Source organism: Alternaria metachromatica (assembly GCF_023757995.1).
Source record: "Alternaria metachromatica strain BMP 0045 chromosome Unknown scaffold_4, whole genome shotgun sequence".
Lineage (NCBI taxonomy): Eukaryota > Fungi > Ascomycota > Dothideomycetes > Pleosporales > Pleosporaceae > Alternaria > Alternaria metachromatica.
This window is the reverse complement of record NW_026055495.1, coordinates 53,496-78,309: the sequence shown is the minus strand read 5'-3', so window position 1 is coordinate 78,309 and position 24,814 is coordinate 53,496. Positions and strand designations below refer to the sequence as shown.

Below are 24,814 nucleotides of genomic sequence, written 5' to 3'. Positions count from 1 at the left end.
TAATGCCGTGAGATATAAAACGCCAGCTGGAGTAGCAACCCGGACATGCAATGTGTGAGAGAGAGAACGAAGAAGAAGAAAAAGTGGGGTATTGAACGCCGAAAAAAGAATTATGAGGTAGAATTGAAATTTGCGACTATCGCTGCTGTCATGGTCGTTTCTTCGTCTCACTGTCGGGGGTTCTGCTTTCTATGGGGGTGCTTGTTCTTCTTGATGACCATGTTGATGGGTCGAAGTGGATGGCGACTAGCCAGGCACATAGTATGTTGGCTAGGTGGTGTAGAACGTATGCGTACGTGACGCCATAGACAGCGGCGTATGCGCCGATGGAGAAGAGCAGGATGTTTGTGAGGATCGAGACGCGGAACTCGGCGCGAGGGACCATGCGACCGGTGCTGAGTGTTTCGACGAGCAGGATGAAGGGCATGATTGAGAGGATGTTGTGGTGCGACGAGAAGGGTGTCATCCAGTGTACTGCGAGGTTGCGTATCCACACTACCAGCACCGGAAGATTGATGGGTAGGATCCAGAGCATCAGGATGAAGATCGAGTGTGCGTAGTTGTAGAAGTTGTAGTTTGAGTCCAGACTGGATTCTGTCGCCAATCGGTAGGCACGGACGCTAGTTGCGAGCTGCACCAGGCAGAGCACAACGTAAGCGAAATGGTACGGTATCACTGTCGAGACCAGTGACAGCAGGATCAACGTGGTGATTACGCGCTGTCGATTTGATGTCACGGCAAAGGCTGATGGCGATCTCTTTGCTTCATCTCTCCGAAGTCTGGCAGATATGACAACAGAGTACAAGAAGGCGAACAGGAGTTCCAACAGCAGTACAATGTAGTTGATTGCCACACAAACTCCGATGCACATCAGACCGAATAGTGGAACAAGGAACCAGAAGAAGGTGTCGTCCGAGCCGAGAAGCAATTCGTTGCTTGCAGTGTGCAGCAGTGATGTCGTGTTAGTGGTCTTACCACCCAGAGACCATTGTTTCGATTGGTGTTGGGCACCTGCTAGAGTAATTGACAGAAATGTAAGCGCGGAAAGGGCTAGTGGCAGCGAGCTCTTCAAGCACTCATTGAGCCCCTGCGTAAAGCTCATGAAGACACCAGTATTGTCGTACGTTCTGAACTGTTGGCGCAGAACTAGAGCGACGACCAGCAGTGGGAACGCAGCGAAAACAATACGGTAGCGCATCCACAGCTTTCCGAAACTGCCCAGGATGTCCACATTCAGGTTGATTTCTACACTGCTGTCGCAAGTCGGGTCAGACCAGATCTGTAGCGATAGTCCATTGGAGGGCTGTTTGGCGTGGAGAGCAGGTGGCATGTATGGCGACACACCATGGAGGTTGATGCTAGCATCCTTGACGTTGACGAAGAACTTGCTTTCGTAGATTTCGGTAACATACTGCCGCAGTAGAGGAGCGAAGAGCTCTCCAGCATCACAAGACTGCTTGCCGATGTGGATGTTGTAGGCTAGGAGTGCGGAGTGTAGGGCCGGGATCTTGATGTCTGTCACCAATGGACGTTGAGCTGGAAGTCTGAGAGACAGTCCAGTCGTCAAAAGGTGCTGCAAGCCCATATCAACGGTGATCTGAGAGTCAGAGGCGGCGCTGAATTCGGCAACTACCCAGCCTGTGCTACGCTCTCCAGCCTTGTCGACCACGGCCACGAACTGATGCTCTGCGAGATCTTCGATGTCGTATTGGAGGTAGGAGAATGGTCGTTCGTCCATCTTGAAGGGGTAGGTAGAGTGGCGCGTTGATGCAGGGAGGGCGATCACGTCCGACGCAGCATTCTTGCAGGCAAGTCGTGTGGCGCCGACACTATCACCCGAGAGATCCATGTTCATAGAGAACAGCGTCGTCGATTGACCAGGTTGCGATGGAAACACGCTGCAGAACAGCACCTCAAGTAGGCCATGATCTCCAGGATGGTCCAGTTGTTCGTTGGTAAGAAGCGTAAACTTCCTACCCGCAGCTTGGGGCGGCACCGGGATGAGGTGTGCATTTGGCCGTTGCTTGGACTTCCCAAGACTTCTGAGCACCAGCTTTTCACCTTCTGCGATGATGGCGCTGTTCTCCTCGAGAGTGAGGAGTGTTTTGGCCTCTTTCTGGGGGAGTGTCTTTTCAGCAATATCTTCCAAGCCTGTCAAGAACCACCTCTTAAACCCGCGCATACGTTCAGCCCGTGGTACAGTCTGCGTCGCGCGTGACACATCGATGACCTCGTACAAAGCACGGACAACAGCCTTCCTATGCTGGTCACACCAAGTGATCGCCAGGTGATCAATGCCAGTCCAGACATTCGGCATCGACGTGGAAAAGACGGTGAACCCGTGGGTTTCAGGTACCAGTGACTCGATGCTGGCGTAATCGGAAGAGATCATAGTGTCCAAGCTTCCTCCTGCTATCGAGATGAGCGTGACGTGCCAAAGCGGATTGTCGATGGCCCATTTCTGCGAGTATGCGTTTCTCCAGTATTCATTGATACCCTTGTAGGTGCGGACAATATCTCCATCAAAAGACACTGGCGGCCGGGCATGCGGCGCGGCGAGCGTTATAATGGTGTTTATCGAGTTGGCCTGGTAGTTGGGCATGGTGAGCATGGTACGCGCGACCACACCACCCATGGAATGCCCGACAACAATGACCGAAGTTGGGTCGGGCAAGCTAGAGTCGCGCAAAAACTTGCCCGGGGTGTGGTATAGGGATAATATGTATGTGATGGCATCGTTGAGGTATTCGGCCTGGTCGAGCAAAGTTTGGCCGTGGAACGCCGTGATATCTTCGTTGAAGTCGACCGAGAAGAAGTCGAGTGGTCTCTTCCCTGCCTGGCCGGCGTCGGCATCGTGTTGGACGGTGTTGTGGTAGTGGTACGCGGCTTCGGCGGCGAGGGAGCGTACTTGTTTGTAGCTCCCAGCATTTCCAGGGACGAAGAGCACTGGCACGCCCTTGACCTGTATGATGTCAGCATTTCTCACTTCGCACGAGACGAAGCACATGCCCTGGTATCCTCATCCAAGCTACCTTCCCGGTATAAATACAGCGAGTATTTGCTTGCGAAGCGCGTGTGTTCGGTGTCGAAATCGGTGTATCTCTTATAGCTGGGCCGCATGTAGGACATGCCGCAGCCTTTGACGTCTAATTGCCGCGTCAAGAATGACTGGGCCATGAGGAACATGGCAACAAAGGCCGCCAACGTCGTCAAGAGAGTGCAGGGCGAACATGCCCATGGAGAGCGAAGCCTGTGGCGCCATTTCTTGTTGTGGTCCGCGACCATGGTGTGCGGTGGGCTGTCTTTCACTAAAGCGCCCATGGTGGAGTCTGCCTTTTGGTGCGCCATGGGTGGTCGTGCGGTGGTGAGAGAATCGGAAATAGCGAGAGGGTTGGTCGCCATTCGTTGTGAAGGCACGTCTGTGTGGTTCCTGGGCCTGTTCTCTTTCACCCCGCCCTGCGCATTCACTAGCAATCCTTCAGTCTGAGCGTCGAGTCTATCCACATGTTCCGGAAGTGGTGCGGGTGAATTGTCGGCAGTCGATTCGGGATGGTTATGCTCGGGGCTTCGGTCTGGGGAGGAGCGCAGTCGCATCTATGGGCGTACGTCGCAGTACAACGAGAGTCGTGCCTGCCGTGTTGATATTAGAGGAGTGCAGCGTCGAGCGCACCTTCCTCGGCGAGTATGTGAGTCGGCAAATTTCCGGAAGCGTCTGAAGCGACAGTGGGGGCTCAATGGGCTCAGGTAGGACGCTGGAATGCGATGCTAGCGCAGTAGGAGCCCATGGAAACGACGTCGACTTGTTGAGTGCAGAAAATGCACGGCGGGCGTGCTTGGGTGTTTGAGGAAAGGGCGTCGCAAGCTGCCAAGGAGAACCGAGTCTAGTCGTAAATCGTGAAGTAACGAGCGACGGGATCACCGCAGGGCCCTCACCGCGACCCAACGCCGCATCCGACTTACTCGGATGATCGGCAGCCTTCCAAGTGGCGAGACAGGTAGTTCAAGGATACGAGGGGTACTAGGACGACGCGCCGTCCTTATCTGAACATTGGCATGCTGGTGTTGATGCAGAATCTTTGGAGGCGTTGGCGGGTCGCGAGGCTGGCGACAGGGTTGAGGCCAGTGCAACGAAACAATGACGACGCTTTACCGGGGTTCGCTGCAAAACACCGTCGATGCGCGCCATCCTAGCCCATCCGGTTGTGCGATAAGACCTGGAAATGCCGCATGTATGCAGTGATCTTGTCTGCATCTTCCTGCTGTTGTTATGGCTACAGCAAAACCACATCGTCGTACGTTGCTGATGGCTGCTTCGGGACAGACTACGGTCGCTTACACGCCACAGCCGGATAGCCGATATGGATTGAATCCTTACCAGCTGCTTTCTATCATTCATGATGCAATCCGCCGGGTAGGTATCACGTCTACAACGTCAACATCTTCATGCACACATGGACAGCATTATGCAACTGGCATCGTGGTGGAACATAGCGCGGTAGCGGAAGCTTGAGCCAGCAATCAGGATCTGCCCGCTAGCACCCGACTTCACGAAAGGCTAACGATCCTGCGCCATCGCCGTATTGGCTCCACAGTGTGGATGCGCCGTCGAGGTGGCTGCATCTGGCGCCTACAGCTGCTGCTGAGCATCATCACCACAGGGACGTGGCGACCCCGCGAAGGTGAGGGGTCAGAAGTGCAGACCCGAGGACATGACACCAGTCTCAAGTTTTTTTGGATGATCTTCGCGATTCGCCAGTTTGAGGTCGAGGCAAGCAGACATCAGTCAGATCAGACCAACACATATTCAAGAACAGGACCGCTTTCCAGCATCGAAATCCGTGAACATCTCTTTGGTTCCTCTCGACTCGTCTCCACAAACATAAGCCAAACTTCACCAATCTTTTGGTCACATCGCAAAGCAAGTATAGAGAATAGAATATCAGGAAACATTGGAGGTTTATATAACCACTTCCTCTCAGTCCGAAAGACGATCCCACACATGAAGAACCACTGCTACGCGCTTGAGCCGGTTCCCGAAAACAGAACTCCATGAAGAGCAATTGGCGGCTCTGTTGGTATGTCGAACTTTTGCAGATTCTCAGCGACCCGAACATTAGCTTGGCTTTTCTCCTTTTGTACCAGAAGATCAAAATGGGTATGCTGATCTTGAGAGGCAGACATGATGATTTCGACGGGTGTTTTGAAAATCCGGATCTCCACAGACATGAGTCATCTTAGTCGCATTTTTGGTTTACTTCTCCCAGAAACCACCATGGCATCATAACCGACTGTTTTTGGAAGCCAGCAATAAAAGGTTGTGGAAGAAGAGAGCAAGAGGAACACCGAAGCTGAAGTATTTGTACTGACTACACCCCTGCAGCCAAAGTGGCGACCCCGCGAAGCTAAGGGGTCAAGAGTTCAGAGCAAGACATGATCAGAGCAGGACCACGGTCGAACATCGAACAGTGGGTTTCCCTTTTGGGGTCCTCGGCTCGCACCAGCAGACATGTTGTAGATATCTTGAAGGTTTTGGTGTAACTCCACGGAATAAGTGAATGAAGGAAGACCCCAGGAAGTCTCAGAGATTTATGTACTTGCTCTTAGCCCGAAAGAACAGCGCACACATACGCACGGTTTGCAGTTCTTTTCGTGATGCTTCCGGGGAAGACGCTCTCGTGATCAATGAGCTGCTATCTGGAAAATGGAAGCAGGATGCTAGGAATTTCGCAGGAACTCTCAATCATGCCGTCTCGATCTTTACACTTTGAGTAATGGGGTGGAAATCAATACGCTGTCGAGAAGCACACATGAAAACTCGACAATGGAGTTTTTGAACAGCCGGACGACCGCAGACATTTTTCCTGCTTCTTGAGTATTTCAGTTGGCTCTCCGCAGGAACACTTCCATGTCCTGGGTGAAGGATAGTTTTTGGAGGTCGAAACCTGGATATTGTGGAGTAGAAGAGTAAGGAGGTAGTATAAGCCGAGGTTTTATACCGACTCAATGCCGCAGCCATGATTCCTCTGTATTCCATTTTTGAGAGTGGAAGAGGCAGAGATTTTCTCGCACATATCCCAATAGTAGATCAGTTTTGATCACCGCCGTACCTGTGATCATGAAGCGTGTAGCTGGACTTTTAAAGATTCTCGGCCCCAGCACGCCATGGATCACGCGGCTGGATCTTTTGGTAAAAGTAATGAACGGTAATGTCTTGTGTGGAAGTAAAGTGAAGTGGGAAACCAGGAGATTATATACTCGGGCACTTCAGTAGCGCGAAGATCTGGTCGCAGCTGCAAGAGTCCATGGTTGTTGCGTATAGAGGGTCTGCACAAGAAAAAAGACCATAAGCATATTCGACTTCATCTTTGAACACATGACTCTCACCAGTCGGTCGTTTAATACCTCGCTGGTGATGTATAGCGAAATCATAACCCGCGAAATCAATCTCTGTACTTGTCTCATTGGGTGATTCTGTAAAGTTTTGAATGCCGAGGGGTCCAGCTCGCACATAGCACGTATAGACCGTAGTTTTGTAGAACATCGTGGCACGAACTCCAGCTTTTGAACAACACTTGGATTGGAAATTCTTCTGGTGCTGAAAACATAAGGCCGAGCGTAGTAGTTTTTGGAAGCTTCACCAGTGACAGAGGACAACATCGCAATGCCCATGGATGTTTTTGTGAAAAGTCGTATGAAGCTTGAGGATGAAAGAAGTCAACTCCACGGGCAGTAAAGAATAGCTTTATACACCGACCCAGCACGCCAACATAGCTCGCAGGAATGCCTCTTTTGGGTGACTGGAAAGCCGCAGACGATCTCCGCCATGGCATCTTGATAATGTTATTTTAGAGGAAGAACCGGTGCATTTGGTTCCATGATGGGGTGAAAACATGTAGAAGGCTTGAATCGCTTTTGAGACTTTTGGAAAATTCAGTCGTGAGTGGAAGGAGGAAAGCGAAGAGTCCAACAATCATGAGGCTTTTGTGGTCTGCTCTCAGGAACATTTTTGCGATCTACTTGGATTTTGGTGGGAAGAGCAGAGTCGAAGTCTAGACATGAACAGGCTGTTTAGATATTTTGCTATATTTTGGAGAACGCGAAAGAGCGGCGGACATGCCGGGAACATCATGGAGTTTTGTAAGTTTCTCTTTCTCATGACACCATGTCTTCAAATTTTTGAGCAAAGATAGCTCAATTTGTAGATAAAAAGAAACAGAAAGTGAGCACTCAGAGGATGTGTTTATACGTCTCCCGGTCGCAGGCTAGTCGTCCACTGCGGTTAGTGCATACGCACTCATGTTTTCAAAAGATGGCCGTTTCGAGTCCATGCCTACGTCTGGCATCGACGTCATTGCTCTTCCTGGAGGATCTTTGCCCGTATGTTAGGCTAAGCTCTACTCTACTACCCTGATGTTTCGATGAGCGATTTACCAGCTATCCAGCTGACAGCGGTCCGATACCACGACTACTGATCAGCACCCACACGACATCAAACGCAGATCCCAACTCTTGCATTACCGGCGACGATCAAACACACGCATAATGATGAGTATTCGCGAAGTTGTGTGCAGCAGGCGGCAAACCCGCCCAGCAAACAACGAATAGATATTGGGTATCAAAACTAAACAGAAAAGGCTATACCAAAACTCAGGATGCCAGCTCCGCAACCGCGCCCCAGATCGACGACCAAACACCCCTCCTCTCATTTTGTTGTGACTGCTGGTTCTGCTCCGCACTCACTCTCCTTGCCTCCTCAAGCTCAGCCTCCCAAGTAAGCACAGCATCCTTCTCATCCCTAATCGCCAAATCCGTCGGCTGCAGCGCAGCCGCCTCTTCAATCAACGTAACCGCCTTAACACTACTCTTCTCATCACGCATCAACCTCAAACACCTCGCATGCCTGAACAGCATCTTAGCGCTCTGCGCATTACTCGGCGTCCACGTCGCACCCGCATGCTGCGCAAACCGCGCAGCAGCCGTTTCGCACTTGCGCAAATGGCCAATCGCAACACGGCCATTACGCTGCACAAGAGGACCCTGAGATGCGTCGTTCGCCATATCGACTTGCAGGAATTGTGCGTGGAAGAGGTTGAGTGTAAAATAGAGATCGGCGGTTTTATTGACGAAATCCTCGCCGCCGGCTTTTTGCAGGCCCGCCCACGAGGAGGAGTGGCGCATGCGCTCGAGGGTGCGCATGGCGTAGGCCCAGGATTCAGAAGCTGCGTAGAAATTGGATTGTTGCCACTGGCGCTTTCCAACGTCGACGCCGGTGCCGATTTCTTCGATTGTGGACTCAGGGTCTGTCCAGCGGGGTTGCGCGACTTGCGTGCGCACGCTGTCTGCGAGGGCGGGATCGACGAAGCCGGAGATGCGCATGTTGGGGATGCCGCGCAGACATGTCGCAATGGGCTCTAGGAGACGTTCCTGGATCTTCGGGGTGAAGAAACGGGTTTGCGCGTAGTTGAGACGGATGGTGGCGTTGATGGAGGCGTGTTCTGTGGTGGTTGAGTTTGCATCCGCCATTACGGTTTCGATGTCCAGCTGCTCGCACAACTTCGGCAGATCTGACCGGAGCATCATGATCTCGAACTCGGAGAACTGGAATGGCGATGGCGTGAACGCGGGCTTGGACAGCGTGATGTGCATGACGTGGCCGTCGAATACGCTTACTTTGCGTGCATCGGTTGTTATGACGGGAATGCCTTCGCCGAGGAACAGGTTACGGGAGTCCAGACCTCGGCATGTGATGCGGACGAATTGGTTGCGCTTGATCATGTAGTCTGACGCTTCGGCGTAGATCTGCTTGTTGGCGCGGAGGAGCGAGGGTGATGGGTTGCTTGGGCTGCGGCGGCTCAGCTTGCTGCTCATGCTGGGGTCTTGCTCGAGTTCATCTTCCCAGGAGCATAGCAGCAGGTCGTAGATGTTATTTCTGATTTCTCCGGGCAGGTCCAGGAAGCGGAATGGTTGGGTTGCTTGGGTGCAAGACATCTTGGTGAATGTTGTTGAGTTTGGCAATTGAATTGCTTGGGAAGTGGTCGGTATGTCGCAGTGGAATGTCGCTCAGGAAGTAGAGTCGCTGGGCAAAGAAGTCGCTCAGGAAGTGTCGCTATGGAATGAAGCTTGTCAATGATCAAGAGAAGAAGAAAGATGTCGCTGTGGAGGTTTGTCGCTCAGGAAAGAGTAATGTCGCTAGGCCAGTCGGGTTTACATATATACTTTACGCATATGATGATGGGGAAAAACGTTGAGTAAAAGAGGCGGTAAAAGAATTGATTCGTGTTGTCAAGAAATCGCAATCCGCTGGGAAATTTTCGTAGTCTGAGCTCAAAACGTGCATGGGCTAAGAAGGTCGAAAATTGACTCGCGGCTTTCTTTGGGGAAACTCGGGGGGAGCACGAGCGTTCTTATGCTGGCGGTAGAATGTTCGCCGGGTGGGAAGTGGACCCGCGAAACCGCTGGTGCGAAGTGTGTGAGGTGAGTCGGTTCTGGCGGATCCGTCAGACTCTGTAGTGCGGAGAAGCGTGAATGGAAGGGCCTGAAGCTGCACTGTGATGTCGGACGAGACTGTGCTAGGCGATATTGGGCGCTAGCCTGCGATCTTTCCCGGAAGCCCTTTTTCGCTCTCCCCGACGGAAAACGATCCGCTGGCGCCATGCAAATAGGGGTCTACGGCAATCGTTCGTGATGACTTCGGAGAAAAAGGACATTCCTCGGGCTTATTGCGCGTTCCTGAATCCCCAGATTTGTGTACTTGAATTGAGGCGCGCCCCCAGAAGCCACATTCGAAGTTCCCCGGCCGTCTCCGCACTAAACAGCTCACACCCCCAAGAACACCGCTATTGCTGCGTCCGCTTTTGGTACATGAAGGAGTGTGATTTCAGCCACTAAAGAGCTTGGATTCGCGAGACATGGGGCAAGCATGCTGTGCGACCATCATAGCGCCTACAGCTGACCGGAACATGCTTTCCTCAAGCAGAAGGTCCCACCCACCAGAGGTCATACTCCTATCAGTGGCGGTGGGTTAAGATTCAACTATTGAAGGAATCGCATAATTCACGGAAGAGTACAAAAGCGAACGCTTCCCCTCATCGTGTTACTCGCTCGATGCCGATTTACCCTAGCGTACGTGGAGTAGAGAACAACATGTCCTCTACAGGAGTGGAGGTTGTTGATAAGTGACTTGGATGAAGGAATTCGAACGACATCGCCTGTTGCTTTCTCAGTCCCGCTGATGTCACTGGGAAATCAGTATGACACATGCTTTGCTCTATAGGTTCTAGCAATTGGTTTCAGTGAGCCAGGCTCCTGTCTGTATCGACGGTGTTCACTTCCGCGCCGTCTTTCCCTTGCCCTTCTTCTTCCTGCTCCTGCTCGCTTCCTCCATCTCTTCGAGCCACAGCGCCCCACTAGCCTCAATGTCCTCCCTATTCTGCAACTCCTTCACCACTTTCTGATACGCTTCATTCGCAGCTTCATCCATGTCCTCACCGAATCCATCAGCACCGAATCCTCGGCACTCAAACCAGACGCATGCCAGCGGAACCACATTAGCCCCCTGCACCCAGCCCCTCATGAGATGCAACCACATATCTACAGCCTCTTCATGGCTGCCGCCTTTGTATAAGAATGTCGCGATGTCACGCACGACACATTCTGGTATCGGGTACTCGTAAAAACCAGGGCCGACCTCCCAAGCCGCTTCGAAGGTGCTCAGCTTAGGGAAGTGCTGCGTGAGGGTATGCGCATCCCGCAATATCTCCAGGAAAGTCTCTCCAGGTTGCTGACGCTTGCGGAAATGACCGGTACCATCGCCTCCATCGAACAGACTGTTATGGCTCGGCGCTATGCCGTATCTTCCATACGGTCGGGGTACCGTATCATGATACAGGTGCCTTATCTTCGTTGCCGTAGCAGCAGCACGGTCAGGGAATAGACGAAGCAAGCCGCTGAGTGGCTTGTGAAGTCCTTCTCGTGGGCTGTACTTCGCAGATAGCGCAATGGTATTGGACCGTCCAAACGCTTGCATCGCCTCGTGGTAGACCTGCCTGGAAACGAGGAAAAGGTTGATAGCGTCTTCGCACGGCCCGATATCCTTCAGATCTGGATTACGGTGCGCATTGTAGTATATGCCTTCTGGGCGGTAGACGACGTAGTGGAAGATCCTGTCTCGAAGTTCGCGTGGGAAGTCGAACAGCTTGAATGCGCCGGTCCACTTGGGTAGCTGAACCCTGTCCAGAGACCATGGGGGGATACCTCTGCCAGAACAACCGCGTCCTACGATGTAGGAGGGTGGCTCTGTAGGGGGAGGCGCTGCTGGTGTTGGGCGGGCGAGGAGTATTGAACCAAATGCTGCTTGAAGTTCTGGGACTGAAGATTCGGCTCGATCTGTGGTAGCCATTGCGTTCTCAAGGATGCCGCGTAGGTCCGTGCTTTCTGTAAGTGAGGAAGCCACGATAGTCGCGTTATTGCTGTTGTCGACTGATGATGGTCAAAGTCGAGGTCCTCAAGAAGCAGTATATAGTGTACCTACTACATGCACTGCCACAGTGAGTCAAGGCGTGGCTTTAATTCGGGACTACTCTACGACACATCACTTTTAGCTTCTTCGACTCACCGCTACGGAATGCCATTGGTCTGGTAGCGTGGTAAGGCATACAGCGACAGTGTATAGTGTTACGGAGGACTCGCGATGGACTGCGATTGGAGTAAGCTTAAGCGATGCGATGCATGTGGCTGTGGGTGGTGAAAGTTTCCGGGCACATAGACGCAGCTGTCGGTCTGTCTGAACGAGTGAACGAGCACAAAATGAGAATGCACATCGTGTTAGCGTATGTGAATGCAATTGTGGTAGACTTGGGATTAAGCATCGCGGGAGGGGAGAAGTCTGCGAGCGGCTGTCAGCCGTAGCTCCGACGCCCAGCCGAAGAAGCACTGACCGTCAAGATTCGCAAAACCTCCGCAGCATTCCCTTACACCACCTCTCCACCCGTCCAACCCAGTCTCCATCTCCTCAACGCCTCTCACAGACATCATGTTCGCTGCCAGGCAAGCTTTCTTCCAGGCCCAGCGCCGCTGCTTCTCGGCCTCGGCCCGCCAGGTAGGCCTATTCCCGGAACCCGCGATGTTTTGTGGTGGGGCGCTTCAATGCTTCAATGCAACGCCATTGGGACAAACCAAGCACAAGATGCTAACTGCATGCACTGTAGAACTCCAAGGTCACCGTTCTCGGCGCCGCTGGTGGTATTGGTCAGCCATTGTCCCTGCTGCTCAAGCTCAACCCCAGGGTTAGCAAGCTCTCCCTCTACGACATCCGTCTAGCTCCCGGTAAGCTCAGTCAATTGCACATACGACATTCAATTCTGACTTCATCCAGGTGTCGCTGCCGACATTGGCCACATCAACACCAAGAGCGAGGTACGCCATCCCTCCGCAGCCACGCGCGAACCGTCTACTGATACTCGACAAGGTCACTGGTCATGAGGCCACTCCCTCAGGTCTCGCAGACGCCCTCAAGGGTGCTGAGATTGTCGTCATCCCCGCTGGTGTTCCCCGCAAGCCCGGCATGACCCGTGATGGTGAGTATACAAGTCATTGATACTGCCGACACGTCTAACACCAGCAGACTTGTTCAACACCAACGCCTCCATCGTCCGCGACTTGGCCAAGGCCTGCGCCGACCACGCCCCCGAGGCCAACATCTTGATCATCTCCAACCCCGTACGTTGACTCAATTACAATAACACCACTCAGAATCTGACATCTCAGGTCAACTCCACCGTCCCCATTACCGCCGAGGTCTTCAAGTCCAAGGGCGTCTACAACCCCAAGCGCCTCTTCGGTGTCACCACCCTCGATGTTGTCCGTGCCTCGCGCTTCATCTCCCAGCTCAAGAACACCGACCCCGCCACCGAGAACATCACCGTCATCGGTGGCCACTCCGGCGCTACCATCGTTCCCCTCCTGTCCCAGTCCGGATACAACCTCGAGGGCGAGCAGCTCGCCGAGTACATCAAGCGCGTCCAGTTCGGTGGTGACGAGGTCGTCCAGGCCAAGGACGGAGCTGGTTCTGCCACTCTCTCCATGGCCATGGCTGGTGCCCGCTTCGCCGAGTCGCTTCTCAAGGCTGCCCAGGGCCAGAAGAACGTCATCGAGCCCACCTTTGTCGACTCTCCTCTCTTCAAGGACCAGGGCTGCGAGTACTTCTCCACCAACGTCGAGCTCGGCCCCAACGGTGTTGAGAAGATCCACCCCGTTGGCAAGATCACCGACCACGAGCAGAAGCTCCTCGACGCCTGCGTCGCTGACCTCGCCAAGAACATCAAGAAGGGTGTTGAGTGGGTCAAGCAGAACCCATAAATTCCGCAAAGGAATCATGGGTGTGTACAATAATAATGACGTGAGCTCTGGGCTGGGTTTAGTTCTGATGTCATGAACTTTGATCTGTACCTTAGCATGCCAAAATCAACTCTTACGCTTCTCTAGTTGGTTGTTCGTGACTGCCTTGGATCTATACTAATGTAACTCCAAGTCTCACCTCTGATAATTTGTCATTTTCTACATCGCGGAAGCTAGGTTGGGAGGCAAGAGCGGCATGCACTTCATCCTTGACGCGCTTCGTCAGGACTGTTGATTATATTGTATTTCGTCTCATCTCGAGCCAGACGTTACTCAATCAAGCAGTATTGAAAACCATCGATTGTGGTAGGATATCCTTCACCCTCTACCCTCCACGAGGCACCACTACCCGTGCTGTGGGTGAAGAGATGAAAGCGATAACCTCTAGCTAGATTCACGGATCATATTGGTAACAGATAAGGCTTGACTTGAGGTATTGACCGGAGTCATTCTTTGCTAGGATCTACTTTGTGAGATAATGTACACGATGTGGCGGCTATCTATCGCTGTCCTCTTTGTCCAGGCTTCTCCGCTCGGTCGCGCTTCCCTCAAAATCATCCTCTTGTCCTTCTGCTCGTCATTCTGTGATTTTCCCCGGAGTCCAGAGATTCGCGGAAATACTTCAAATCTTTCCAAATTCTGTGCGTTGTCTATTCTTTTGTCCATGTGATGTTTTTAGATGGTACAGATGAGTCTTCCTCAGATGCTAGAACGTAGCTCTTCTTAAAGTGAATATGAGGTCTGCCTCAGAATAAAGCAAGCGGTCGTGTTTGAGATACAAAGCCGGCGTAGTTGCGTAGCGGCATGCGCGACTCGAACGCGAACTTATTTATTTGATAAGTGTGGCTGGTTTTGATGAGGATCTCGGTATCGCGTTGTGGGGGTGTGAAGCGTCCCGGTAGGGTGAAGAGGAAGGTGCCCTCCGGTACGCGTCGCAGTCGCGGTCCTCTTCACACGACATCATCGTGTGCTCAATCGCGCGATTGCTTCTTCTGCAAATGCCCAAGCGTTCGTCTCAATATAGGGCGATCCATGCTCACAGCAATACGCCCCGGTCAGAGATCCAAGTTGGAAGGGTACCTCCAATACGTCATCGAAGTTCGCGTCCGAAAACTGTCTTCTGAGAATCCTTATCTTCCACGGACACAATCACGTCACATTGCATCATCACCCCGTCTTGTTGGTCTGTATCGACTAGGCTCGACGTGCTCGCATCTTCGTCGGTGGAATCCCCCATCGTTCGCGCCTGCCAGTCGGTAAGCCTACACCTACACGGTTTCTTCCTTTCTTCCCTTGCCCCCTCCGCTGACACGGTAACCGTGCTATATCCGGTGTTAGGGGGCACCAACTTCGGCCCTGTACTGCCTGTCTCCTGTCGACTCAAAGATGCGTGAGCGTCGGAGAGTTCTGTCTCCTGGATTTCGGGATAGACAATGCCGCTGCCGCCGACGCCGAGGAGGCGCTTGATGCGCGGAACGCTTGCCGAGATCAAGGAGAGGCTGGATACAGATCTGAAGTGGTCAGTTTTCGAAAGACATTGATCAATCCGAACGTACTGGGTAAAGACGACAAACTCAGCTGCATCATCTGCGTCCATTAGGTCTACGCTGCACGGTTCGTGTCAAGCTCACTCACGTGTGGGGTTTGGACTGGAAACCATCCTCAACGTCGCCCAGATCTGACCTCCAGCAACGATTGCTACACTATAAAGTCAAGATCAGGACGTGCAAAAACGTGGCTGGGGAACTCACATTGCTCGGACACCAAAGAGCATCGCCACTGCAATGCTTTTCTCTTTGTCCAGAGACATCTTCCAGAAGGTTGGAACGATCCAAAAAGCCAAGAGAAGGTCTGTAACAATATTGATCGCGGTGGCTGCGGTTGAAAGACCGCCGTTTCTACATTGCAGTGCATGCATAGTCCACCGCGGAATCCCACATTGGAACGCCACCGCAAAGGTCGAGAATACAGCAAAGACCGCAATGCTTCCGAACAGGGCCACTTTCGCTCTTCGGGATTGTGGAAATATGCGTTCGATGAGCAAAGCCGAGGACAGTTTCGCGAGCGCCATTGCAATGATACTGACTATTCCAGCAACATAAATCGCCTGCAGCTCTGATTAGCGGTATCTACCTGATGGCATTGGAGCTAGTAACCTTGAAGAACAGAGTCAGGTCCTTACCACTCAGGTCATCCAAGTCCTTTCCTAGGCCCCCGTCGATAGCAAACTGCCAGCTGACAGTCGCGCCTAGATATACAACCTAAGAAATGCTTAGTATCACTTACATCCATGGAAGTGAGATACATACTGTGGCTGCAACAATTGCCACATCGTCGAGACCGAGTTCGATTTTGTGGTTGTGACCCTGCGCAAATCGTCCGACCAACACGCCCACCGTTATAATAGTCCATGAGTAGGTGGAGACAAGGACGAAGCCGCTCCTAGTTGACACACTACTTCGACGACCTTCATCCGAACCTGCGGAAACCATTGTATACAGCGAAAAGAAGCAGCAACAAAGGAAAAATGAATGACATCTTCATTGGGGAAGCGTGCAGCTTATGGTAGACGTTGAAGCATCATTCCCCACGGCTCGGCCTTATACTCATCGCACCGACTCTCACCTACGCATCCAGATTCGTCTGGTCTTGGGTACGTATCTGGGGCCGACAACCCAACCATGGTCCAAGCTCGGGTCTTCGAAGCATGTCAGGATCTAATTCGTGTGTTTTCGCGACCCTTGAATCTGCCGCATGCTTACTGTCCGTGCGCATGCCGGGCAGCTAGTCCGTTTTCCGTAATGTCCATGTTCATCCACTGCACCTCTTCAAGCTGCAGCTCGCTGAATCATCTGCTGCATTGGGGTCCGCTCGAACAGCCTCTGTAATCACAGCGCGTCGGTCTTTGGGACAATTTGGCCCGGTCGGTGAACTACGAAGTCTTGGCTTCACAGCCAACAGGAAGCGGAACGGTTCGTTCAATCCTGCGTCGATCGCTTGTCCAAAAGCTCCAAGCCGGGAGTTTCGAGCTCAAACCCCGCCTCATATTACACGTAACGACGATAAACTGCCGTTAGTGGCGCCGGCTACCGTGCGAACGGTACTGGACAGCGCGAGCTTATTTGATGGAGTGGCCGTCCAAACGGCACCAATGCGACGAACGACAGGACTGTAACTTTACAAGGCGATTCGTGCGTTGGATCTAACCATTTGCATGCAGCGGAACGCGCCGGAAACATGACCCTTGGACGCTGCTGGTCGTACAGTGTAAGAACGGGCTTGCATATGGCAATGAGGTTTGCAACGCTTGATGGAGACACTGCATACGATGTCGGGCGTTTTTCGTGTTTCATTTAGCCAGACGAGCCAGTAGGAGAGCTGCCAACTTTCTGAGTTCCTCAAGCAGCGCAGTCCGCAGCTCCCTGATCGTATCGTACTTCTCCAGTGTGCTGGTAGGGTCGCTGCATCTCACGAACTCCCTTGACTTTGCCATCCCGCACGTCACCCGCCGGCCACTGTCTTGGGACCTCTTGCGCCAGCATGGAACTCAATACCTACATGGCAGATGCTGAACCCGATGTTATAGAGCAAGAATTGGGTCAGGGCGAGAAGACGGCGGTGAATACGCCGGCTGGGCCTTCGGGAGTGGGGCGATCACCACATCAGCTCGAGGTGAGCATCACTTGAGCCGCTTCAGCAAAGTAGCGTACTGACCAGAGCAGCGTTACATCAACCTCTCGGCTGTGATCAACTTCGCTGTGATCATTCTCGCTTCTTGGGAGTCGTTTGCAGTGACGTTCCAGTTCGCATTGATCAACGGCGGTCCCGCATCTATCTTCTATGGCTCTATCCTGGCTGGCATCGGCGCCTGTGCCGTTGGATTCTCACTGGCTGAGTTGGCTTCAATGTATGTAGCAAGCGTCCGTCATGGACATTTCTTGACGACCCGACAGAGATCCAACCGTTGGTGCCCAGTATCGTTGGTCAGCCAATCTCGCTCCGGCTGCTCCTCGCTTCTGGGGTCTACTGCAAGGTGAGTAGAAGTAGGCACTCATGCTTCTAACAGCTCATGTTACAAACAGGATGGATAACTGTTGGTGCCTGGTGCTTTGCATGCAGTGGACCGCCTTCCATATTAGCCAACATCATCACGTCACTGGCGATGTTCAACAACGAGGACTACGTTCCTGAACGATGGCATACCAGCCTCATGATGGTCGCGCTCATGATAGTCCCCTTCATCTCGAATCTTTGGTTTCGCAAACTTCTCGATGCATTCGAAATCACTGGTGGTATACTTCACGTCTGCCTCTTCATTGTGATAGTCGCCGTCTTCATCGCGTTTGGACCGCGCAGCGACCCTGACTTTGTCTTCAAGACACTGACATGGGAAGAGTCGGGATGGAACAACAAGGGCGTTTCTTGGGGTCTTGGACTTTTGAGCATGAGTTTCGCCGTTGTTGGAGCAGACAGTGTTCTGCACATGTGTACGTATACGAGTTTGCACAAGTGCTCATCGACTGACTGGATGTGAAGGTGACGAAGTGAAGAAGGTGCGCACGCGCGTGCCACGCAGTATCATAATTACCTCTGTCGCGAACTCAGCGATGCTGATCGTCTTTGCTACTATCGTTCTCTTTTACATGGGCCCTCTCGACGATATCGTCGCCACCCCGCTTCCAATCCTATGGGTCATTTACAACATCACCGGTTCCTCAGTGGCAGCCAACGTTCTCACCGCGCTCATAGCCCTCCTCATCTTCTTTGCACTCTTCAACATATTCGCGTCCGTCTCGAGACTTATTTGGTCGTTCGCACGCGACAACGGGCTGCCTTTCTCCGACTTCTTCTCTTACGTAGGTAGCCTTTACGAGTTCTCACATCGCATTCGGCTGATGACCTTAGGTGCATCCCACACTCAAACTCCCCGTAAACGCGCTTCTCCTTGTTGGAACCATCGTAACATGTCTCTCTCTCATCTACATCGCCAGCGCGACCGCCTTCAATGCGCTCATCTCACTCCAAGCCCTCGCGTTGCACGTATCGTACTTCTTCCCGATTCTGTTCATCCTCCTGCGCAAAATCAGAGGCCCGCCTCCACCTTATGGGCCGTTCAAGCTTGGTCCCGTCGGCATACCTGTCAACGTGTTTGCGCTATGCTACCTGGTCTTCGTGGTACTTTGGATGCCGTTCCCTCAGATTTTGCCAGTCACACGAGACAACATGAACTACGCGGGACCCATCTTTGGTGCGGTCGTGATCGGGGCTTTGGCCCATTGGTTCATTAGTGGGCATAGGACTTTCAAGATGCCGGTGATTAGGTATGAGTAGACCATGGTCGGGGCGGGCAGCACTACATATGTCATTGGATTTGATGGTTTGATTCGATGTACTTCACTTGGGCACAAAGCTTGCTCTAAGTCAGTCCATCCATACGTAACAACCCTCCATGAATCTTGGTATGCGACGTCGGTGCTGTTCGTGGAAATGTAACATGCCTGTGCGTCAACGCCCCGCAGGAAGCCATCCGGCGCAGGGAAAGATCTCCAATTCCCTCATCACATTGCGACCAACTGCGCCGCGCACTTGCATGTAATTGCACTGCAATGGGATGGGAGGATTTAAGGCCGACAAACAACAATGAACAACGTCTTGGCGGTGAGCTTGAATGGCTTAGAAAACACCCGGGGGCTGCTGATTGGTCGGGGATGACCAACTGTAAGTTGTTTACTTACGTTACACTGGGCCTGGCGGGACGACGTCACAAGCTGACAGCTTCGTCGTATAAGGAGAAGGAGTATCAGGGCGAGCGAGATGTGATAGCTGTACTCAGACCTTACTGTCCGCTCGATCAGTCCGCAACATTCTCCCTACACCGAAATCCTTCTACAATGGCTCCAACCCTTCCCCCAATGCCGCTTCCCGGCCTCATCATGGTGCCCAACTGGACAGCTCAAAAACACGAAGCCTTCGTCATGAAGACCGAAGGCGTACCCGCGAAGAAAGCCCAAAGCCTTGTCAGCTACTGTACGTCTGATGAAAAAGCCGGAGAACCGTTCCTGAAGATACTGGAGGAGGAAAAGAACATCGTCAAGTTCATGACGATGGATGGACAGGAGGCTATGCGGATCAATGTCCATAGACACACACTCGCAAGGCCGAGTGCAGAGTACAAGGCAGTGAGGAGCGCGGATGCGAAGCCGTTGTGGGATCTGGAGTTGAAGGCTGGTTGGAGGGTGCCTAGCTACAGTATGTTCTTCCTTTTCCATTTCCTCTCCTTGTTGAACCTCGAGGTCGCCTATGCTCCACCTCTTCCTCGAGCTAATACACGTCCGTTTTAGACATCACCGTCCACGATAAATACGTCGAGAACCAGAAGATTGAGTTCGAACGCAAGGTTGCCGGTGAGGAGAAGGGCCTCGTTGTCAACGGCAATCCGGTCATGACAATCTCTCGACACGCGAAGTGGGCGCATATGCATGCCACCTTCGTTGTGCATGTCGCGCCAGGAATGGATCTCCTGTTCGCACTTGGTGTCGCGTGGATCCGGTCGGATAAACAGAGGCAGGAGGATGCCGTCAATACTACGCTTTTGGTAGTGTAGAGGGACGAGAGGACGATTCTTGCTTAGCGTACGAGTTACAATGGCGATAAAAGATGGGGGTTGAGAGGAGGTGAAACTTTGTTGCAAACGCAGCATGATGGTTCTTGGATACAAAAGCATCTAGCGTCTTGATCATACAGGCTCGCCATGACTCCGCTTCTGCTTCTTAAATAACCACTTGGACCCTCTTGTACGTTCATGCTCATGAGAGTACGATCGCTCGGGGAGACATCCAATCTTGGGTAATGCCGTGACTTCGTTTGCAATGTTCACACATACGTCTCCAAATTCGATCTCATTTTGTGGTACCTCGCGTAGTTCCATAGCGTTTTTCTGAGCTTCATTCTCCTTTGCTGACCAAGCCCGGATCCGAGTGTCGGTGTCGCTATGATTGCTCATCGCTGAGCTGAGGAGGCGAGAACCGCCGCGTGGATGTGTCGAGAAGCGTGAGGTCAGGGGTGATGTCGCAACCCAAGGCCATCGACCACTGGCCATACTCTTCCTGGTGGCTAGTGGAGAATCACTCTCTTCAGCACCCAGCGAGACCCAATCCCAACCCGCAGGCTTGCGCCACTCTTTCTTCCCGGGTTGTTCCACTGGGGCGGCATGCGCGTGCACGTTCTTTGGGTCCGAGTTCTTTTGTTTCGAGGACTGAGTGATCTCGGTAAAGAACTCAATGACGTTCTTAGGCAGCATCCTGACCACCAGTATCCGAATGGATGGTAGCGATACGCAGGCAAAACCTGCCGCAAGTTCCAACTCCGTCCAGACGGTGACCTTCACGTAGTCCCAGGTAGGGTCCACAGAGATCTTAAACGTGAGTAAGACGAATAGGCGGATGATAGTCGCAATGCATCCGAAAGTTCCGATGGCGAACATGAAGCAAACGGCGACCTTCTTATAGCGCCTCATCTGTAAGTTGCGGATGAAGAACAAAGGTAGGATTAGCAGGAGGATGTCCTGCACGATAGCGCTGATAGAGTTTGCCATCGGTACTGCTTGTATGTCCAGGCACTGCCCCTTGATGTCTCGGTTCCAGAAGGATTCAACTGGAGTGCATATGAAGATTGTCAGGAAGACGATAACGGTCGAGTTGATGATGATGCCGGCTCCGAAGATATAAGCGGTGATCCGGAAGCTTTTCGTTTGGAAGATCTCGAGGTAGAAGGCGATCAGAGAAAGTTTGATGAGGCCAAGCACGGCGATATAGGTCGACCAAGAAATATAGACTGCTTTGTGTTAGCATGCCTATAGCGACGTCGCAAGGTAGGGGTGCGTCATACAATAGCGGAGAATAGGCGAGAGAGCCCCGTCTTCGAGATTCCATAAGTGCTCGCCGAAGCCACGTTCCGTCACTGTTTTACGTTAATCACAGTAGATGGCAGCTCCTAGAACCCTTACTTACTAGCCAAGGTGCATCCTGCGGGTACTGCGCATAACACCAGAGCAAACACGACGATATAGTCGTCCATTGCTAGCCTCTTATTCACCAACTTGCCGACGATTCGTAGAACGACAAACACCACGGCCATGGAGTAGATAACACCAGTCCACATGAACATGTCAAGGCGTTGCGATTCATCGGACATGTCGCAAAGAACGGCTTGTACTCTCGCAGTGTCCAGACTTTCTTGCATGGTACAATTTGCAAGCATGCATGCTGGCACGTCTGCCGCAATCCGATCGTTGCCACAGACACATTCAGTATCATCCAGGGTGCAGCCAGCTTTCGGGATAATAGCAATCATGCAGACAAGCTGTGTATTGTTAGCAATGATATCGGACAGTGTAGTTGGGCACGTACTCCGCAAGCGGGGATGTCCGCAATGCCTAATGCCCTTGCATCGAGTTCCGGACCCGACGCGCTGGCATGGCCAAACGTGAAGACCAGACAAAAGACCGACAATAACGCAAAAAGATGCATATTGTGAATAGTAATCGATGGGGTGATGAGACAGGCTGACCCTGGGCTCCGGTCGGCGGCCCCAATGACTATTTCACCAAAGATAGATGGCAAAAAAACTTTGGAGTTGCGACATAGTCCAACGCTCTCGAACTATGTTGGGGAAATTCCCATCTTCGGCGTCTCTCAAAGCGTGTTTGAGCTTAGTATAGTACTCCCGCTGTCGAAGCCAATCAAGCGGTGTGGCCGTTAGACCATAGCGCCGTGATGGCGCTGTGAAATCGCCGTAGCAGCGGCTTGACTCGATATTACCCACGGCACGTGGGCTCTTGAACCAGGCTTTTCGTTCGGTAGCAGTTAGGTCTATCGCGCAACGCCCACGGAAATCTAATTCTTTACTACTGTGCAGGGAGAGAGCTTGCCCGGCCGATCTGACGGCGCTTTTCGGCCATCCGCATCTTTGCCCTGTGGTAATTGTATGGGAATGTAGGACGACCATACGATAGACTGGTTATGAGCGCAATGGAAGCTTACCTTTCGTGAAGCTGAGGCGCGTCTCGCCGTGCATGGCGTTCATATGTCAGTCGGCTTGGATGCTGCTTCCAACATCGTAACTCGGCAGAATGCGCCTGGCCCAACGTAATTGCGGGAAGAGGTAGCGTAGTGTGTGATTGAGGAGTCTAGTCGGACGGTACAGCAGCCTCACTCGCATATGCCCAAGGAAGGCGCAGTTTGCTAAGAAGACCCAAACAAGGGGCAATTGGCAAAATCAGGGTCCCAAGTGATTACCTCATCACCCTTGCCGATCCGGGGCTTTTGTCCCGACCCACTCGAGATGAAAAAGGGCAGCTTTGCCATCCACTCGCATCAGGACACAAGAAACAAAGTTGGCTGACGTCCGTTAGCCATCGTTCTTCGACGCAAAATTAACATGGGGATCTTCAACTGTCAGATTGCCGACAAGTCAGAACGCTCGGAGCAGCTGATCTCGTCCAGCCCGTGCTTTAGGTACCCGCTCGAACTCTGCCTAGGCATCGAAAACACCTGCGACACTTGATTCCGCCATGTTCAACACCTTCCATCAAGCTCCAAACGATACGCACGCCAGCTGTAAACATCACATCCTGTTCACAAACTAAGCTTACTTGCACGCGATAGCCTGCTGGGGAATTTGCACCATCGTTATCCTGCTTGCCGTATCGCCACCTGGACAGCTTTCGTATGCAGATGAACGTGTCATTTAATACCAGCAAACGGGTAGTCCCGAAAGCACGAACGACATCGCTTAAGCGCGCCACGCCCATGTGTCTCGATCCGAGGGTCAACGCCCCAAGCACCTAGATAGCATGTGAAACATAGATCTGAATGCTATGCCTGAGGTGCCCAACGGTCTCGCATCTGGGAATGGTCGAATCGATCCATCCATGTGGAGGACTCACTTTGTCTGCCCATTTGGACCAGATGTAATAGCTATGCTGGTCTTGCAGATCGTCTGCTTCCAGAGCGACAAAGCCCAACCCCTCTTAAATTTGAACAGCAGATCGCCCGTACTTGTTGTCGATCTCAGCGCCCTGTCGATCCCTCGCAGCTTCTGCCATGTCGCCTCTCCATTGTTGATGTGACCGGGTCAACGGCCAAGAAACTTACACTTCCACTGGTGCGGAGCAGGGGAACAGCCTTCTACAGAGTTTCAAGAGTTAAGTTAGGTTGTCGCTCGTCCTATAGTATCTCCCTGGCAATTTGAACATGTTCGCCAGGCCGATACCAACACAAGCCCGTTTCGATCTCACCGCTCTGCTTCACCACGTACCTCAAGTCCAAAACCACCGCGTCTCCAATAACCAGTCTACTTCCAGGTTCTGTACCACTCTCCAACGGTGAGTAGAGAAACATCAGGTTCGTCTTGTCGCAAGGTACAAGGAGTTATACTATCACCCAGGTATGCAGCGTTAATGAAGCCTACAAACTTGACAGGAACCTTGTACTGCGTAAGCTGGCGCTGAACGAAGGTTCTCAAGTATGCTAATGCGCGCAGCTCGCCTAGCGTCAGGGAAGGTGCAGAGTCAGAACTGAGCAGAATGTCGACTGCAGGCAGTGCAGATGCTGCCGCCACGACACCAATAGCTCTCCGCCATCGGTTCAGGACCAAGGCCGATTTTGCGATCCCAGCACAAATTTCATCAACGTCGTGTACCGAGAGATGGCTAACACGACTGATCCGCCTCCAAAGATCTGCTTTTACATCATTGTCTGTGACTTTCACAGAGAGTGTCAACTGCGCCTTCGAAAGCTAGAGTTATCAGTCAGAGTCGAATCGGTAACCGCTAAACCGTGCAACACACCTCGATCTCTGAGATATTGAAGAGCACCTGCAGGAGCTGCGCTAGCACACTCAAGCCGTAGATGTTTGTCGTGCTTATGATCTTGACGCCTCCATTCTCGACCCATTCACGTATGGCTTTGTTGACAAGAGGAAGTGCTTCTTGATGAACCTGATGACATGTCCCGAGGATGGCGGTGGAGATGGAGTGCGAAATCAGCGTGATCGGCCCTTGAGGACAATTCGTTATGATCGTGGTATGTTTAGTGGAGCGCGGTAGACGTTCATACACCATCAAGCGAATATCCATAGGAAGATGGAGGAACCGGAAAGGTTCCGGAGTCGACGCGCGTGATGTCGACAGCATGTTGACGGTTGGCTGTAGTTGCGGCTGCTGGCGAGTATTTTGGAACGCAGTGAGTGAGGTCGTGACAGCAACTAGGAAACCGCTCGAGCCATGTTTGCACTCACTAGCGCCATTCTGGTGCCTAAAGCACGGGCGGCAACCACGCGGATGTGTATAGTCGTTTGACAAACGCTTCGGACTTACGAGCACTTAGCCTACGATGCTCCACCATCTGCATTTGGGTTC

The 24,814-nt window shown here is 52.4% G+C and overlaps 7 protein-coding genes across 7 annotated transcripts; 3 read left to right on the top strand and 4 right to left on the bottom strand.

The window, feature by feature from the left end:
* Positions 1-167: 167 nt before the first annotated feature.
* BST1 (GPI inositol deacylase) lies at positions 168-3,402 on the bottom strand (the record flags this gene model as incomplete). The annotated part of the gene is made up of 3 exons (XM_049329345.1): positions 168-246; positions 297-2,962; positions 3,010-3,402. The coding sequence occupies 3 exons, from the start codon at positions 3,400-3,402 to the stop codon at positions 168-170; spliced, it is 3,138 nt and encodes a 1,045-aa protein (XP_049191024.1).
* A 4,245-nt stretch (positions 3,403-7,647) lies between these two features.
* On the bottom strand, positions 7,648-8,988 carry J4E83_002396 (uncharacterized protein; the record flags this gene model as incomplete). The annotated part of the gene is made up of 1 exon (XM_049329344.1): positions 7,648-8,988. One exon carries the CDS (start codon positions 8,986-8,988, stop codon positions 7,648-7,650), a length of 1,341 nt encoding a protein of 446 aa, XP_049191023.1.
* A 1,336-nt stretch (positions 8,989-10,324) lies between these two features.
* Positions 10,325-11,398, bottom strand: J4E83_002395 (uncharacterized protein; the record flags this gene model as incomplete). Its single annotated transcript, XM_049329343.1, has 1 exon — positions 10,325-11,398. One exon carries the CDS (start codon positions 11,396-11,398, stop codon positions 10,325-10,327), a length of 1,074 nt encoding a protein of 357 aa, XP_049191022.1.
* A 633-nt stretch (positions 11,399-12,031) lies between these two features.
* Positions 12,032-13,356, top strand: MDH1 (Malate dehydrogenase, cytoplasmic; the record flags this gene model as incomplete). The annotated part of the gene is made up of 6 exons (XM_049329342.1): positions 12,032-12,097; positions 12,207-12,324; positions 12,374-12,414; positions 12,467-12,575; positions 12,623-12,717; positions 12,766-13,356. 6 exons carry the CDS (start codon positions 12,032-12,034, stop codon positions 13,354-13,356), a joined length of 1,020 nt encoding a protein of 339 aa, XP_049191021.1.
* A 3,579-nt stretch (positions 13,357-16,935) lies between these two features.
* Positions 16,936-18,726, top strand: J4E83_002393 (uncharacterized protein; the record flags this gene model as incomplete). Its single annotated transcript, XM_049329341.1, has 6 exons — positions 16,936-17,067; positions 17,118-17,302; positions 17,349-17,428; positions 17,478-17,882; positions 17,932-18,251; positions 18,301-18,726. The coding sequence occupies 6 exons, from the start codon at positions 16,936-16,938 to the stop codon at positions 18,724-18,726; spliced, it is 1,548 nt and encodes a 515-aa protein (XP_049191020.1).
* A 581-nt stretch (positions 18,727-19,307) lies between these two features.
* On the top strand, positions 19,308-19,999 carry J4E83_002392 (uncharacterized protein; the record flags this gene model as incomplete). The annotated part of the gene is made up of 2 exons (XM_049329340.1): positions 19,308-19,644; positions 19,737-19,999. 2 exons carry the CDS (start codon positions 19,308-19,310, stop codon positions 19,997-19,999), a joined length of 600 nt encoding a protein of 199 aa, XP_049191019.1.
* A 132-nt stretch (positions 20,000-20,131) lies between these two features.
* J4E83_002391 (uncharacterized protein) lies at positions 20,132-21,636 on the bottom strand (the record flags this gene model as incomplete). The annotated part of the gene is made up of 3 exons (XM_049329339.1): positions 20,132-21,228; positions 21,283-21,354; positions 21,405-21,636. 3 exons carry the CDS (start codon positions 21,634-21,636, stop codon positions 20,132-20,134), a joined length of 1,401 nt encoding a protein of 466 aa, XP_049191018.1.
* Positions 21,637-24,814: the final 3,178 nt, after the last annotated feature.